Source organism: Sardina pilchardus, chromosome 1 (assembly GCF_963854185.1).
Source record: "Sardina pilchardus chromosome 1, fSarPil1.1, whole genome shotgun sequence".
NCBI lineage: Eukaryota > Metazoa > Chordata > Actinopteri > Clupeiformes > Clupeidae > Sardina > Sardina pilchardus.
The window spans coordinates 27,489,674-27,508,040 of NC_084994.1; the positions used below are offsets into that span (position 1 = coordinate 27,489,674).

The following is an 18,367-nucleotide window of genomic DNA, read 5'->3' on the forward strand; positions in this document are numbered from 1 at the left end:
CGTTCTCATGGCTCGTGCAACACATGAATGGCCGCCGCTGCGCCAAGCAAGCACAACACAGTTGCCACTCCTGTGTGCTTGCGTGTATCACGGTGTAGTTCAACCACGTCCAACTTGATCACGGTGCTCCCTAAATCATAGCTTTATTTCACTGAGCCCAGCAGCAAGCACAACACAATCTGGGCCATTGCTCAAACGTCCACCCCGCTTGCACAAATCTGGAGGCACGCTACACCTCCACCTGCCGCGTGGATGTAATAGTCACACACTTAGCCAGCACCGCATGCACAGAATGCAGACGCAGGATATGCCAGACCCCTGCGCTGCTCTGATAACTCACAACCTGCTCATGATCTGGAATGCAGAGTTTCCACCTTCAGTCATGCAGGAGGCCCACATTTATCATAGCAACAGATTTTATTCCAGACTCACTTTCAGCCTCACACTCATATTTGCCATTTGGCCGTTCAGATGTAGTGAGGAAATGTGGCATAGTGAGGTTAATCTGGCGTAGATCTGCATCCACGTGTCCTTATCTACAAGCCATGGATCATAGTAGCCTAAAGGTTCATATCAAACAGAGCATATTGACCAATCAGTAACACTGACTGAATTACACTTAATTGAGCCTCTCCTCCACTCTTCTAAATCACCTTTTTGTCAATGTATTCCAGTGTCTAGAACATATTTACCATAACATATTTTCTTACAGTCTTTCCACTTCTATTCTAACGGTGCCAATGCATCCCCTTACCTCGCTGTAGCCATGGCGATTCTACAGCCTCAGTCTCCTATTATACTGGCACCAATCTGGTCAACAGAGAACATGCTCACTCTTGCCTACACTTAATCACTACATCTCATATCATTACACAGTCCTCCCCATCCAGCTCACTCTCCATCACAGATGCTTTTCCCACCGGTCTCAGGCTAAGTTGGGCAGATACGCACTATTCAGCCTTCACTTTTAGTCATGCGCACAAACGTAACCCTAGCAATGGAAATCATATGCTTGGTCATTAGACCTTGGACGCCTACTAATCTACACCCACCCTAGGTTAGTCTAATGCAAGATATCCGACTAGTTTACCAGGTTTCCAATTCCTGTTTACTTTCCCTCTGCTAGTGGCCTGTGATGAAAGCGATCTTGAGGTCTTAGTCTGAACAGTTGGCGACAGGTGCGTCTAGATTTCTAGGCTAGGCGACAGGCCTATTATATATTTTTTTTCTCAACCCAGAGAAGCACTTATTGGACATCACTCGCATGTGATCTTCACTACTGGCATCCCAGGACCATGGCCAGCTACCAAGCCATACTCAATATTCTCCAACTGTTCACAAGCCTCATATGTGTGTGTAAGTCTGGGGAATTGCCTTCTACTTGCAGTGCTTAAAGGGCCACATCATGCCCAGTTTAACATGTGGAAGGGAATCATCTGGAAACGTGACAGAATATCCAGTCTCCACACAGAAAGCTCTCCAACACAGGACACAAATGGATGAACAGCTCCACTAGAAAGACATCTAAGATGTAATACATCTCACCTCAACGTCTCTAGTTTACAGCCGGGATCATTCAGTCTGTCTGTAAGCTCTCTGACACCTGAGTCTCCTGGGTGATTGTAGCTCAGATCCAGCAGTTTCAGGTAGGAGGGGTTTGATTTGAGGGCAGAGGACAAGCGAGAACAGCCCTCATGTGTGATGAGACAACCAGACAGTCTGAAACAACAGATGCTCTTTCTTAATCATAAATGAAGGAAGTAAAAGGTATACAGGTAATTTGCTTAATCAGTATGACTGACAATCCCTAAACATGACAAGTGCAGATCAATACCAATATTCACAGATGTACAATTTGACATCACACACAGGCACATTGTTTTTTCTTCCTGGTGGTTAACATACAGTACTATATTACATAACATTCCTAATTACTGACCTCAGTGTGTCCAGCTTGCATTGTGGATCTCTTAGTCCCACACAGAGCAGCTCCACTCCTTCATCCTGCAGGTCATTGTCACTCATGTCTAGTTCTCTCAGATGGGAAGGTGCACTTTGCAGCACGGATGCCATCATTTCACAGCTTGCTTTAGAGAGGTGGCACTGATTGAGCCTGTTTCAAAGGAGAGTGGAAGGTCAGTCTTTGAACACTGGACATTTTCAGGCCATCCTTCAGCACCATGAGGTCACTGTATCTCATGAGGATGGACACAGGCACAGATGTGTGTAGCACTCACATTATGTACAAAGCAGGGACACAGACTGGAGAAACACTACATTACACACTCTGCAGCCATGTAAACAACTTGTTGTTGTTGTCTTGTAGTGTCATGTGGGCAGCAGTGGTGATTCATGTTCCTAGGGGTTAACTTAACTTAAGGCAAATAATTCTTCTCTACTGATTAATCAGATGAGACTAAATGTATCTTATTAACTTTTGCATTCTCTTTCCACTCTTCTGCAATGCTTGCATCAAGGGCAAGGTTCCTTTATTAGGTCTTCCAAGGTAGAAATATGTTTTGGATAAGGGGTAAGCTGCCACAGCCACAATACACAACACATCACAGGACATAGCACATATGTTAAACATGGGAGTAAATAAAAATATAAAATACAAAAAGGGCACACATTCACAGCCTTCCGTAATGCCATAAATGGCACTCACATCGTGTTAAAAGCCCAATAAATAGCCCATAAATAGCATTCTCTCCCACCCAGTCCCATTAAGCACAGTTCCAAAGTAGACACTCACTCTCTCTCTCTCTCTGTACTCTCCAGTCACACACAGCACATCCATACACCACAGCCTCAGCACATCTCCACTCAGTTCAGCCCCCATACACAGCCCCCTACTCAGCACAACAATAACATATTGGACAAGTGTTATGGGAATGTGCAAGGTGCCTATATGGCCACACTGAGGCCGCCGTTAGCCAACTCGGACCACAACACTTTACCTGATCCCCTCCTATAAAACCGTCTTTAAGAGCTGTAAACCAACATCGAAACAAGTAGCTGTATGGTCATCATCAAGTGTTGAATCTCTAAAAGGCTGTTTTCTCAACACGGACTGGAATATATTTCACAACCAGGACATTGACTCTAACAGACTATATTCACTTCTGCATTGATAATGTAGTCACTAAAAAGGAAGTTGTTATCTACCCAAATAACAAACCCTACATTACTAAAGATATTAAAGACTGCATTAACAGGAAGAAAATGGCTTTTAAAAGTCAGGACAAGGCTGCACTCAGACTGGCGCAGAAAGAACTTAACCAGCACTTGCGCATAGCCAGAAAAAAACAGAAGGACCTACTGCTCAACAGCTCAAACACAAAAAGAGTATGGTACTCCATGAGGCTATTACAAATACTGTATGAATCCAGTCAAGAGAGATTTAATTACATCAGATGACTCAAAAATGGCCAATGACTTAAATAATTTCTATATGAGATTCGAGACACATGATTTCTCAGCTGAGTGCAGCAAGGAGTTGGACTGCTTACCGCCCACCGACTGCATGGCGAGTGGACTGCTAATCGAACCAAAACATGTCCAACAACTATTTAAACAAGTGTCTGTAAGGAAGGCTACAGGACCAGATGGGATATCTCCCCTCATACTAAAAACCTTTGTGGAAGAACTTACCCCTGCCTGGTGTCCCATCTTTCAGCAGTCCCTTGATACCCACACGGTCCCTCTCTTATGGAAACCCTCCATGATCATTCCAGTGCCCAAGAAACCACAACCCATCGAAAACAATGACTTCAGGCCCGTGGCATTAACATCAGTAGTAATGAAATGTTTAGAAAAATATGTAGTAGGTAAGCTGAAGGCAGAGGTAAACAGTTAACTAGATCCACTTCAATTTGCCTACAAACAGGGGCGCAGCACTTAAGACGCCATCACCTCCATCATGCATTTAGTTTTTAAACATTTTGAGGACAGTGCATCGTATGCACGGTTACTTTTTATTGATTTTAGCTCTGCATTCAATACACTCACTCAGCCTCACTTATTAATTCAGAAACTCAGACAGCTGGAGGTCAATTCCTCAGTGATCAGATGGTTTCACTCATTTTTAACAAACCGGACTCAGCAAGTGAAAGTCAACAGTTCCCTTTCTCTGTCCATGAACATTAGTACAGGAGCACCACAAGGCTGTGTTAGCTCACCAGTTCTTTTTACTTTATACACTAATGAGTGTTCATCCACATAACTATATTTTTAAATACTCAGATGACTCTGCAATCCTTAGCCTACTTCATAGATCTGATGACATAAGCAGTTATCACACAGAGGTGAGGCAGTTTGTTGAGTGGTGTGACTCCAACCATCTGATTTTAAAAGTAAAAAAGACGGAGGAAATCATCTTTGATCCTAAAAATGTTGGGAATCATACACCAGTTGTTGTACATAATCAGGCAATCACACAGGTACATTCCTACAAATACCTTGGGGTCCACATAGACAGCACTTTGACATGGAACACTCACGACTGTATATGCTCCCGACTACAACATAGAATGTATTTCCTGCGCAGATTGCGTCTGTTTGGTGTGGATCAGAGAATCATGCTCATGTTTTACCAGGCTGCCTTGGAGAGCATAATAAGATATGGCATGACAGCCTGGTTTGGAAACCTCCCTGTGGCTTTAAAAAACGAAATTAAACCATTTAGTCCATACAGCAATGAAAATGATTGGCCAGAAACAACACAAAAACACCCAGTCAATCTTCGAGCAATGTGTGCTAAAACAGTTAGACAGAATACTCTGTGACCCCTCTCATGTCCTTTTTTCACAATATGAGTTGCTACCATCAGGTAGACGTTACAGGGTTCACCATTGCAGACTAAACAGATTTAAAAAATAATTTGTCCCAACATCCATCAATATTCTTAATAAACAACTTAAATAGATATAGGCCTACATTTAGGCTGCACCACATGCCATTCCTATGCCTTTGTTTTAACTCCCATCCTTATTTACCCATTAACTGTTTTTAACCATTGTGTTACTGGAGCTCCATGGGCAGTTCACATTCTGTCAATGGGCTCTCCTATGCTGCCACAGTAGCCTGTGTGTGTCAATGTCTCAGTGTTTCTATCTATTATGTAATGTTATTATGTAATGTGTTGTCTGTCATGTCCATGTTATATGTACTGGGTTGCTTTGCTTTGATGAGTCCAAGACAAATTTCCCCTTGGGGACATTAAAGTATATTCTATTCTATTCTATTCTATTCTATTAACTTAGTATTGGTTTTGGGCCTTCCTACTGTTCTGCCCACGTTGCCCATTCATCATGTTGACTGACAAGGGGACAGAGGAATGTTTGTAGTGATTGTTAGAGCCGCAGGTTGCCGACCCCTGCCATAGTGCAAGATGGAGTCTGGTGGCCAGTGTTGGTCAAGTTACTTGGGAAAAGTAATTAGTTACTGATTACTTATCCAAGAAAGTAATCCCGTTACTTTACTGATTACTTTCCCCCAAAATAATTAGTTACTTTACTAATTACTTTACTTAGTTACTTTTCAAAAACACACTAGCTTGGCTACACAACCTTAATATGCTTTCAGCCTTATTCTATTCTTTCTGCATATTCCATCCTATAAAATAGAATCAAATGCAGTGCTGTGCATAAAACGAGTTCTGTGAACTATGAACTGCATGCAGCACATTTGTAAATAAAGATCTTGAACGTGAATTCCTTCAGATTATGTTAAATGAACAGGGGCGCACCTTGTCGACAGGCAAGGCAAGCAACTGCTTGGAGCCCCAAGCCACTAGGGGGCCCCGAGACCTCAGAGCGTTTGCCGTAGGGACAAGCGAGAATTTCGTCAATAGAGATTGAATGGTGGGTTACGTGATTTTGTGTGCTCCTGTCCTGTACTGTCTTACAAATAGTAGCCTACATGTATGCTATCGGCTTATAAACAGTGGATCTGTGTCCAAAAGAGTACAAACAATCCACACATATTGAGCCCGACTGGCGCAAAGTGCATCAAAAAACACACCCATTCTTCACTGTTACATTGCTCCGCGATTATTAGTCGCAGCGAGATGAGACCTGTATTGCACGAAAGAGCAGAAGTGGGGCTTTCCAACGAGACTAGGCACTTGTCTGTACGATCAAGTATGAAAATCATGAAGTTAAATCAAAGTAGGCCTATATTACAGTCTATATTGCTCTGCGTTCACCCGCACATCCAGTTTCGCTTGAATTACTGGCAAACCCAGCATCGCACAGAGATGCTACGCATATCAGATTAAAGAGGGGAAACAGAGCTTTCCATTGATACCAAATACATTGATCCTTTTGTGTTATAAAAACAGACTAAGTGACAAACAAATAATAATTCCTATAGCTAAGGCTATAACTCTCGTTTGATTTACTCGTGAAACCGCGATCAGAAAGATATGACACGCATGTCAGATGAAAGAGGAGAGCTGGAGCTATCCACAGATACCAAATACAACCTTCTAAGTTAGAAAACAGACCAAGTGACCGCAAAATAATAACTTCATTTAGCTCCACTTACCCTATGTTTTTCTGTGCCATAATAGCGGCTCATAATCCAACGTTGTCATGTGTTTCTATGGCAAGGCACGTTCATAATACGGTTTTGAGATCCTATAGCAAACTCCTGTATGGTATCCAATTCAAGACTCATATTGCATCCAAATTTGTTTGACAAATAAACTCTTTTTTTGCCTTTACTTTGTTCATTGCAATGCAGTAAAATAAATATTATAGAGAATCATCATGTGTGCACGTCACGTGTGCTACAACGCAAACAGGTCAGATCAGATTATTTCTGGAAGGCCTACAGTGGGTACGGGTTGAGAATGCACCTTCTCCCGCGGGACTCCCGAAGAGATCCCGCAGGCCGTCAAGCCGATTTTTTTCGAGCCTAAGGCGATGTACCCAAACAACCACCAGGTGGCAGAAAGTTTCATCCCGCATTTCAAAATGATGAAGACCGCATATCCGTCAATAGTCGACTCCTTAATCTCATTTAATCATTACAATGAAGGTGATGACTGGCGAAATTATTCAAACAACGTTTCAATGAACCATTGTTGAAATGAATGAAAATGGTTATAGAAAATCGCCTACAGCCTAACGCCGACACAGCTGATTCTTTGATTGATTCTAAGCTGTTTTGATGTAGGGGATGGGTAAACTGGCGCGCTACAAACATGCTACCAATCAAATGTAATATTAGTAGGACTAGCCTACTTAGACACTTAAGTCATAGGCAACGTTGCCATGTTAATTTGGGCTAGAAGTGCTTGCTTGTGGTGGCGCTCCTGTCCGCTGCTTCTCCCGAATTGTGTGGCAAATTTGTCAGCAATCAGCTTAAATGTGAAATCATATTTATTTCTCTTTGTCGCCATGGTATTGGGGGAAACGCGGAGAAATAGCCTACAACCTAATGACACTTTAATGCAGCGTTTCTCAAACTATGGGCCGCGAAACGTGGAGACTGCTGCTGGTCCGCGAGACATGGGGTGAAATTAGGTCCGGTGATCTGATAATTTGCTGCGCAATTGACCAAGCAACCGCGGACCGACAGAAAAAGAAAGCAAACGTTGCGGCGGAAATGCTTCCTAATTTGATGTGTTTAAACATAGAGACATACAATTAGGTGTGTCTTATTATGATAATTTTCGAGCATAACTGCTTGTCCATAGCTCAGTGACAGGTGTTAATAGCCTTGCCATAAGCACTGCTGCAGGTGCTTCTTTTATTATGCGGTTAGAGCATATAAGCGCTTACTCATATAGACTATAACTCAGGGACAGGTGCAAAACCACCAACTGGGATGGATCGAAGGGCAAGCAAGCACTGCCACACAACGTGAAGGACTGCATCGATAAGATCAACGAATACAGTAATGTTTTACAACCCAGCTGGTATCCGCTGTTCATTCCGACATATCCCCACTCGGCGGTAGGCCTAGGCCTATTTAACTTTTTTTTTTTCAAACAACGTGCCATTCCGACATGAGGTCATTAATAGGCTATTAATGTCATAACTATTAGGCTATCATTAGGCTTACTATGCATGGCTGTAGGCAGCTATGAGGCCACTGAGATCTGGACCTCATCGGTTTTGTGAAAGCCGATTGGAAATACTTAAGTTTAGAGCGAACGTTTCAACTATGTTTGCCATGGTAGACAAAAACACTCAAATAAAACAATAGCCTAAAAAATAACTGCATGCGTAATGGACGCGGCTCTATATCCTAAATAATTTTCGAGGTTCGCCATTTGGTAATATGACCTATCCTTACTGACAATAATTTAGATTGAGCACAACTAAAGTTGCACGAAGGCAAAATACAGTCCTAAAAGCCTATTCTATATAGCCTGGCCAATATTGTAGATGTGCAAAAGCAGCATTTGCGTGCGTGCTTGCCGGTGAGGTGTAGCCTACAAAAATGAGCATAACATCTGATTATTAAAGTATGGCTATAGGATATAGGCTAGAGAAGAGTTGGTTTAAAATTCAAGTGTAGTAAAAAAGTTTGTGCACATCCCCGGTCAAGGTGCAGAACAAGAGTAGGCTAAATCATAAAAAAAAATGGAAAAAGGTTCGCACACTTGAAATCCTTCTTTTATAGGATATAGGCTAGAGAAGAGTTGGTTTAAAATTCAAGTGTAGTAAAAAAGTTTGTGCACATCCCCGGTCAAGGTGCAGAACAAGAGTAGGCTAAATCATAAAAAAAAATGGAAAAAGGTTCGCACACTTGAAATCCATCTTTTTTGATTTGATTTGGTCTTCTTCAGATTAAAATTCAAGTACGTGCGCTATTTAACCCCTCGAGACCGACTGCAGTCTGCTGACACAGCCAGACGACTCTCCCAACCCATTCATTCGTTTTGGCCGATATAATCCATTCATTCGTTTTGTGCGTAGGCCTATATAGATTCCTGCATGCTGCATTACCGTGACCCTTAGCCTACCTTGTGGATGATTTTTTCTCATTGGAATACAGCAGGACAGAATGCCTTTTATCTAACAAACGCAAAAGCTGAGATTGTTGGAAGGACTAGGCTAGGCCTACTCAACAAACTTGTTTTTCGTTTCTGGGAGACCTCGTTATCGTTTTGGATTGTCGGATTTTTATACTTATTGTTTGGACTTATGGACAATGAACTTTGAGGGGTGGTTGTTAGTGCTTTACAAAGCTTTGTGTTAATAAGTGTCGGTCCTCCTATCCTTCAGCTCACTGCGCGATGCAGTTGCGCATAGTGGCCACGAAGTCATTAACTGTTTACGACACAATACATGATATTTGTGTTTTTCGTTTCTTAGATTTAATGCATGTTTGACATGTAAACAGGCCTTCAGTCCGTTAACTTAAGGCCTTCTTTTGCATGGGGTTGCTCGCATCCGCCCGTAACCTAGACTATTATGTGCGTAGTGGCTGCATACTCTTATAATAAGAGGCAAATTGTTACAGGACAACTTAAACTGACTTCCCCAATGCTTCCCCGCAGCACATTACATTTTAATATAGGCTAATATAGGATGAACAAAGTCTATGCTATATTAAATCCAGTAGCCTAATAATTCTATGTGCCACGTCCGATTTCGCAAGTGATGTAGTAGGCTACGTTTAAACATCGACAAACGTCTGTGAGACTACCCATTTCATGAAGAGCAATTGTCTTGTGCGATCATTCCCCCTCCCCCACACTTGTCTAACCAGTTCACTAGACATTATAGCCTACCTGTATGCGGCATTGGACGATTGCCTCCCTCCCCCCTCTCTCTCGACAGACACTTCCTGACACTAGGGCTCGGGATCATGACATCAAAACTTCGCGGGCACAGCCACATTGGCAGCTTCACTCCTTAGTTTACTATGGATTAGGCTACTATGGATTTACTCCCGCCTTTTAGTGTGTTCCTGTTACTTAGTTTTACCTTCTTGGTAGTATGTTGCTGTGTAGTGGGGTGTAACAGTGCAACCCACGATCGCAAGAGGAAAAGAATAAATCGCTACTATTTCTGCTTCTTGTCTTGTGCATCTGAATGAATGGATATTACGTTCAGTGCGCTACCAAATGGCGGCGATATTCCTAGAATGCAAGGCGTGTGCCCGAGCCCTATTATGTAAATGTAAAAATGTGTGTGTGTGTGTGTGTGTGTGTGTGTGTGTGTGTGTGTGCGCTGAACCACGAATTCACATATTAACTTTTCTTTTCAGCAGACATCGCAATCATAAAAAAAATCGCAAAACTTTTTAATAAAATAATGCCTCTTGTCTTAATGGGTTCCGGAGGTTCGTAGAGTAAGTTTTGAACCCCGGTCGCTGACGTATGATTAAGATGCCTCAACCATTTACGCCACAGTTCGAGTGTCAATTCCTTCGCACTTAGCCAAGAAATATAAAGGATTCAGTCAGTCGAGTTCATTTAGCCTATTCGCGGCATGCACTTGAAACGCCGATCAAAAGTTCTGACATGTTAAACTGACGTTAGTCATTAATTCACCACATGATAAAATGCTGTTATATTGACGCACAGTAGCCCACGGTAGTCTATGTCTATCTCTGAATCAACATGAACATGCATAACGAGATCCATATATTCTAAGTTGCTAGAAACTTCTTTTGCGGAGCTAGGCCTACTAGTCGATGGTTACAATGAATCACCCTCACTGCCCTATCGCATATCTGACCATCCATTGTTATAATGTTACAAAATGCGCGATCTTCTCCAATCATGTAGCCTACGGTTATAAGTAAAGTGACATGATAGGCATGTAGGCCTATTAAAGATATTTCTGTTAAATACGTTTTATTTTCAGTTGTCAAAAGTGGTGGGGACAAAATCTGTGATAAAGTGCTGGGTAAGCTACCCAGCGTCGCCGGTTAAAATGAACATGCCTCCGTTTTAAAATAGCCTATAGGCCTACACATTTCTAAGTATTCCTAACATAAATGTAGCCTAAATGTCCATCTTGTCCATCTCTTTCGTCTTCGCCTTGACAATAATAGCCTATTCACGGAAATGCGGTCTTGTAACCGTAATGAATTAATGAATTAATCTAAGGTTGCCTATATCGAGTCTTTCAGGTTGAATTGAAGGCTTCTAAAAACATTTTCATTAATTTCAACAATGGTTTATTGAAACGTCGTTTGATTATAATTTCGCCAGTCATCACCTTCATTTTAATGATTAAATGAGACGGATTAAATGAGACGGATATGCGGAGCATTTCTCTCCCTCTCCATTGACCAAAACGTTGCTCTGGCATCTCTGCTGGACTGACTGAGTTATAGGCTACGTCGAGTGAGAGAGCCAGCTGTGAGGTACGCTGTAAAACATTCGAAAACTCTGAAACTGCAATCTGACATGCCGAGCGTGATGTCTCTTTTCTCCGCTTGTCACCAGCGCGGTGTCTTCGGGTTTTTCCGTGTTTTCCGGTATGAGCCGAACCTTCCTTTTATTAAGGCGGTCTTATGTTGCCCCCTTGCGGTTGCAGTTTTAATTAAAGTCCCGATGCTTCGGGAGTCCCGATGTGCGGGAAAGAAAGGAGCATTCTCAACCCGTACCATCTGTACACACAACATATTTCTGTAAATTGCTCAGACCCAAAGTATCCCTCCATCATGGTTCTTATATTGCCATTTACAGGGCAGTCAGGCCTATACAGTACAACCATGAAAGTCATGTCGAGCTGCTTGCTGTGGTGAGATACACGTCAAAATGTAAGAATTTGTATAGCCTGCTTTTTGAATTTGTATTATTTAAAAATCTAAAATAAATCAATGCAAGTATTTGCATGATATTGTGGCAGATCTGGGTAGCCTAGACTGTGCTGAAAAAAAAAAACAGTATGTAGCATGTGTGAATGGCACTTGACCAGGATAAATGCTTGTGAAAATGGCCCTAAAACAGCTTAGGGCATAGTGCTAGCAACATGTTAAAGGCAAGTGTACCATAATTCAGGATTTTTTTTTTCTGGGGGGGGGGGGGGGGCTGTAAGTAGGGCCCCCTAGGAATTTTTGCTTAGGGCCCCCACAGACTCTAGAATCGCCTCTGTAAATGAACAACGAGCGTCACTGCTGAGTTCCAGTTAACATTACGCCTGCATGTCACGCTCCAATCTTTCATCGATGCTGCGGATGTAACAGAACACAAGCTGCATTGTTGCAACAACATTCGAAACGGGCACGCTGTTGGTGGTAGAACAAAAACAGTAGCCCTGTGACAGCGGCCGCATATTCTGCACCACCCCTCACTCAAACAAACACACAGAGAATCTGGAATAGCCTAATTAACCGAAGAGTCGGACCTCCGTTTGGCAAACTGCAGCTTATGTCTGAAAGCGACTAGCCTACAGAGAATGATACAGGCTCTACCTATTAGGCAAAGACTCCGACGGTAACCTACAAACTTAACCTTATGTCCACCGAAAACAAGTTCGAACGTCAACGACCTCAATTTCGAATTTGAAAAGACATTTGAGTTGAAGCATCAGTCCAGAGTGAAAGCTATAGGCAAAAGCATAAGTCATCAAAATGAACTGAAAGAAAGAAAAATAAAGTGAAGTAAAGATAAGTAGGCTAAAACAAGTCCCTGTCCCGAACTATGGGAAAAGTTTAGTCATGCTCTCTCCCGCACTCCGTTGTCTTGCTGATATGCGTCTTTTGCGTCATCTCTCGCAATGCCTTGCACGTTAGGCTACTTATAGGCTGTCAGACAGTCTCACAAAGCAATTAAATCACGGTTTAGTAATGCAGTAACGCAGCCTGGTTGCAGGAAAGTAAAGGTAATCTAATTACTGTTTTTGTAATTGTAATCCCTTACTTTACTCGTTACTTGAAAAAAGTAATCGGATTACAGTAATGCGTTCCCAGCTAACAATTTCTGGTTAGGAGAACGTTTTTAGAACGCTTTTTTCCTGGTTAGGGGAACGTTGCCTGAAAGTTGCGAAAGTTGCCACAAGGTTCCCCAGGAAAGTTTTCTTGACGAAAATACAACGTTTTTTTCTGGTTATTTATTTTGGTTAGCAGAACATTCTCCTACCCTTTAGGGAACTTTACAATATGTGGTTGCATTAACGTTCCCCTAACCTCCCAGCAACAAAGTGTAAAGGGGGAACTATCTGTGTCCTGGGAGAGCGAACGTCTCTGATGATTACGGCAATGACGATATATTACATGTAGCATATGTTATTCCACTCACCATTAGCTGCTTGCTGAACTGCGACGAATACGGCCCGTTGATATGCGAATGTGTCAGCTAAGTATTTAAATGCGGTTAGGTCTAATACTTTCTTGTCTACGGTGTCTTTTTCCCTATAATAAATGAATAGTCAGATCAAAACATCAGCAGAGCAGGCGCTAGCCTAACACACTGTTTCAAAATTCAAAACTGGCTGTTTTTATTGCATCGTATGCCATTAAAAGTCCTCGGTTCAGAATTATGATGGATTTATTTTGTTTTAAATTGGGACTGGGAATTGTGGGATAGGCTGAGTGAACAGCACAGTAAACATAGGCTATAACTTGGACTACGTGTTAATATAAAACAATTCTCCCCCGGGAACATTGTGCTGTTTAAGATGCAGTCTCAACGTTTGAGAAAGAATTCATTGGAGTCCTCATCATCATATTTTCATAACAAATAAAGCTTTAAAAACATGAATGCATTTCAGGTGCCACTCTAATCAATAATGGATTAATCCAACACTATTCGTCAGATTAGTTAGCATGAAATCGTTGTGTGCCTGCCTGGGACTATGGCTAGCTAGCTCTCCCACCTGGCTTACCCTGTACAGTGTTTTTTAAAAGCCTGTTGGACTTAATGGAACAAGTGCATGGAGAACGATGTGAAGAATGTGATCGATACCATACAGCCAGTAGCCTACGTGAGTAACTTTCTCTCTGTGTTATCCAAATGTCTTAAAGTTAGCGAGGTTGAGTCTGCTAACACACCAACACACCAGAGCTGGCTGTGTTTTTTCACGGACCCGAGATGGAAGTTTCTCAACCTAGCTTCTTCTCGCGCTGGCCCCTTCTTAGCTGACGGGCTGGCTCTGGTCGGCCGAATATCAATCCAACAGAGGGGGGAAGATTAGAATAGGCCTATATGTCGATTTTGCAACAAATTATTCCGACTAAGTTGCAGTGTGGCTGCTGGCCGTGTTCAATTGGAAACTCATAGAAACTCTGGGGCGATTTTCATCAACAATAATCAACCCCACGCACATAACCAGAAAATACTGATATGGTAATACAAATAAGATACCAAAAAACAACTAAGTAGCAACGTTGTGTGAAAAGAGAAATGCAACCAGAATATAAAGTTTTTTTCTTTAGTTGTAATAACGTTCGGGGAACTTTGATAACCTGGAGCTAACGTTCTCTCCAGGGTATTAGAAGGTTACTGATAAACTAACCACAGGAGAACCAACGGTTAACGTTATTTGCTTGCTGGGATTCAACCAAAATATAACGTTTCTTTTTTTAGTTGTAAAAACGTTAGGGGAACGTTATTTGTTTTGACAACCTGGAGATAACGTTCTCTAAACGTTATTAGTAGGTTGCTGAAAAACGAACCATAGGGGAACCAAAAGCTAACGTTACTTAAAGTTAGCAGAACGTTATTTGCTTGCTGGGTTACTTCTAACGCGTTACTGCCCATCACTGATGGTGGCTCTATAACAAATGAGCATGATGCTCTCACAAATCCCAAAGACTCTGCAAATGGAGACGCTGGTGGATTTTTGTTCAAATATTTGCCACATGTGTGCCAGTTAAGATCTTTATGAAAGAGGACCCCTAGATATTTGTAAGATGTTAACTGTCTGATGTTGTTGCCAAGTATGGATATTTTCAACAAACAGAGTTTTACGTGGAATGAATCAAACATGACTGAAATGTTTGGTGTGGTTTTCAGTATGTGTGCACCCATCCACACACTAACAATACACACAGCGTGGGGATGAACAATGAGTACATGTAATGATGGAGGACAGGAGTGAAGTTATCAGCATGAGTGAGTTCAAACGGTAAAATGCAGATGAAAGCTCATAGCGGCCGCCATTAGGACGCGCCTATGAGCTGCCACATCACACTGGGAATCTATAGAGAGCTGAAAGAGTGGATGCCAGGCTGGTGGGAGTTCCTCTGCAAATGTTTTAATTAGAAAAGCAGACAAGCCATCTGGCCCTGTTGCCTTGTTAAAGGGATATTCCGCCATTTTTGGAAATACGCTCATTTTCCACCTCCACCACCTCACTTTTAAACATGAAGCTAGCAGGCGAGAAGCTAATGGTCTAATCCGATTCAATGATCTATGCTAGGCTGAAGCTAAAAGTTGTATCGCCAGACTCACAGAATGGCTGGATGAACGGGAACAAGGTAAATATCGATTGTTATGCTCGAGGGAAGGTGGAAAATGAAAGTATTTCCAAAAATGGCGGAATATCCCTTTAAAGCATGTAGTTTCAATACCCTGGTATTCACCTCTGGATCTATTGTTATTCTGTTAATGTCAACATGACAATATACTTGATCTAAAACTGCATCCTGCAGGTCAGAGCTGGGAAGGTGTCCCTTGCAGCACTGGTGCTTTCATTTCACAGCTTGTTTTCAAAAGCTGCCACTGACTCAGTCTGTTTTAACACATACTGCAGCTGATGATTTACTCCAAAGATTTACAGACAGGCAGCCAACAGTGGCACAATGTGTGTGCACATACACACCTTAAAGTCTGCAGTTTACAGTGAGGGCTACTCAGTCCTGTAGAGAGAAGCTGAACTCCAGAATCCTTCAGGTCATTGTGACTCAGGTCCAGTTCCTTTAGGGAGATGGAGGACTGCAAAGCAGAGACTACAGCCTTACAGGATTCCTCTGTTAGCTCACAACCAGCAAGTCTGCATAGAGTGAGAGGGCAAGAGACAGACATCAGAAACCAGAATGGTGGCATGAATACATTCTTATTCTTTACTATCTCATTACTATAAACATTTTTTTAAAGACATTCTTATTAACATTTTGTAACATAACTGGCACATTATCATTCAAACAAGGAGGGAAATTATTAGAGGGCACAGATTAAAATAATAGTTTTTGCTAAGAATGGAGTTGTGATTGAAATGAGTTTTCATCACAGAATCCTCCTCCTGCAGCAATTACAGACTTTGTAGCCTGACAGTTTCTTCTCTAAATGCTGTAGAGTGGACTGCTCAATTAATCAATTAATTTATGGCCGCCTGGTGCACAACCGACACACCCAGTCGAATGTCCGACACTCAATTAAAGGTCCCATAGGCTGGATTGCGAAGAACTTCAGTCCCTCACCTCCTCCTCCCCACAAGGGAAAGCGATAGAGTGCAGGGGAGGTAGGAGGGGAGAACGCTATGAAATGTGTGTACATGAGCAGTGATTGACACTCTGTTAGATAGCCTACACCCCTGGCCCTATTTGGTACATCTGAAATGGAGGCGTTGGATGTCTTGCAAATCTCACTACAGACTCTAGGTGGGGCCAGAGGGCAAAGAAGGAAGATTTGAAAAAAACAAAAGATGACCTGCTTCATGTACTTCTCATTGAACATAGGGCCAGTGTCAGCAAATTTAGCTAAACTATGTTGTTCACAGTTAACACATACCATTACTTACAGTTGCATCTGGGATGTTTATGAGATGAGGTACAGTATGTCTACTTGCAGGCATTCCAAATCTGCGGTCAGATTTGATTATGTGCCAGCATTTATGCATTTTTAATAATCTTTCTGAATTTTAAGCCCATCATCTACTCTGTTTGATGTACCTGACAGAGACCTGAGTGTTCAAAATGTTGTACAATACCTCACATTGGGAGCAAATAAGACATTATGTAAGGGATAATGTATAGAACGCCGGTCATTATCGGAAAATAATTCCCGACAGGATGAACAGTTTAGCTTCGTCCTGAAGGGAATTATTTTCCGATAATGACCGGCGTTCTATACATTATTGCGCTTATTATACGGCTACTTGCCAAAACGAGAAAAGAAACTTAACTCAATGTGTCTTTAGCAATGACTTGCTACCGTTTCGTGGATTCCACTACAACTAGCGGAGTGAACCCGTTGCCATTGGCAGCGGTCATTATACCTTCGAAGCGTGATTATGCAAAAATAACTGATCGTAGAACGTTGGGGAGGCCCATTCAAAGTGAATGGGAGCTCCCTCTACATTCTAGAGAGCCGTATAATAAGCATATATATTAAAGATATACAGTATAAAGTATAAACACACATTACAACAATAATCATGATCTGTGCACAGGAGCTCATTGTGTGTGAGAGAGAGAGAGAGAGAGAGCCAGAAAGAGAGAGAGAGAATTGTTTACAATAACACAGTAACCACTCAAAGACTGGATTAAGACTGTAACTGAACACTGTATTAAACTGAGTCCCAGATCCCCAGGTGTTGCTCATTAATATCACTTCTAGAATTTGATTTAGCATCATGTGTTTATAGCTAACATGGGGATGTAAACAATATTCTCGCCTAGTATCAGTAATGCCCAATAAATGTCTTGCTGACTGCTATCAGCCTATAGTGAATGGACTTTTTTCTCTGCTACTAAATGTTATCAACAATTAAAATTAAGTAAATAAACAAATATCAGGATAGTCCTTGCCTTTATGTACACCAACCTTAATGTCTGCAGTTTACAGTGGGGACTAGACAGTCCCTTAGAGAGGAGCTGGCCTCCAGAATATCCCAGGTTATTGTGACTCAGGTCCAGTTCCATCAGGGAGTTTGATGACTGCAGAACCAAAGCCACAATCTCACACAATTTATCTGTGAGTTTACAGCCAACAAATCTGCAATACAGAATTAGACAGAATTGACAGAATTATGACAGGACTCAATATCATAAGCAAGGTTACAATACATTTTGATTTGCCTAAAAGTGTTTGTGCAGCAAAAACCGTGAAGACAAAAATTGTGAAACTGGAATATTGTCTCAGGTATAATCAATTGTAGTGTAAAGTATAATGTCTATAATCTATTGTAGTCTCAAGTACAATGAGGCCTAGCCATCTTGCATCCAATTAATTACAGTGTTTTGACCTAAAAATGATAACGGCTTTACTTGGCTCTAATCCAATGACTCAAAAAAAGGGAATCCACTGCGATCGGCAGATAGCGAGAAAGGGTCACGGCATGTTCAGCATACAAGGCCTCTAACGAGTTACTCAATTCACCAGCTCCAGGCTCCAATCAGGTAGCAACCAGGGGCGAGGGCTCTCCCCATCTCTACATAAACTAAGTGCAATAAAAGTCACTCCGAATCAAAACCAATGTTGTGCACAGTTAACAACACATACTGCAGCTGA

The 18,367-nt window shown here is 41.9% G+C and overlaps 1 protein-coding gene across 1 annotated transcript in view; it reads right to left on the bottom strand.

Annotated features, from left to right (window-relative positions):
- The window catches only part of LOC134087345 (NACHT, LRR and PYD domains-containing protein 3-like), a 39,437-nt gene that overhangs the window by 4,448 nt on the left and 16,622 nt on the right, over window positions 1–18,367 (bottom strand). Inside the window, exons 6-9 of the mRNA XM_062540786.1 lie at window positions 17,681–17,851; window positions 15,738–15,908; window positions 1,940–2,113; window positions 1,546–1,719 (exon numbers count right to left, since the gene is read on the bottom strand). Coding sequence (XP_062396770.1) covers window positions 1,546–1,719; window positions 1,940–2,113; window positions 15,738–15,908; window positions 17,681–17,851 — 690 coding nt within the window. The remainder of the gene's footprint in view (window positions 1–1,545; window positions 1,720–1,939; window positions 2,114–15,737; window positions 15,909–17,680; window positions 17,852–18,367) is intronic.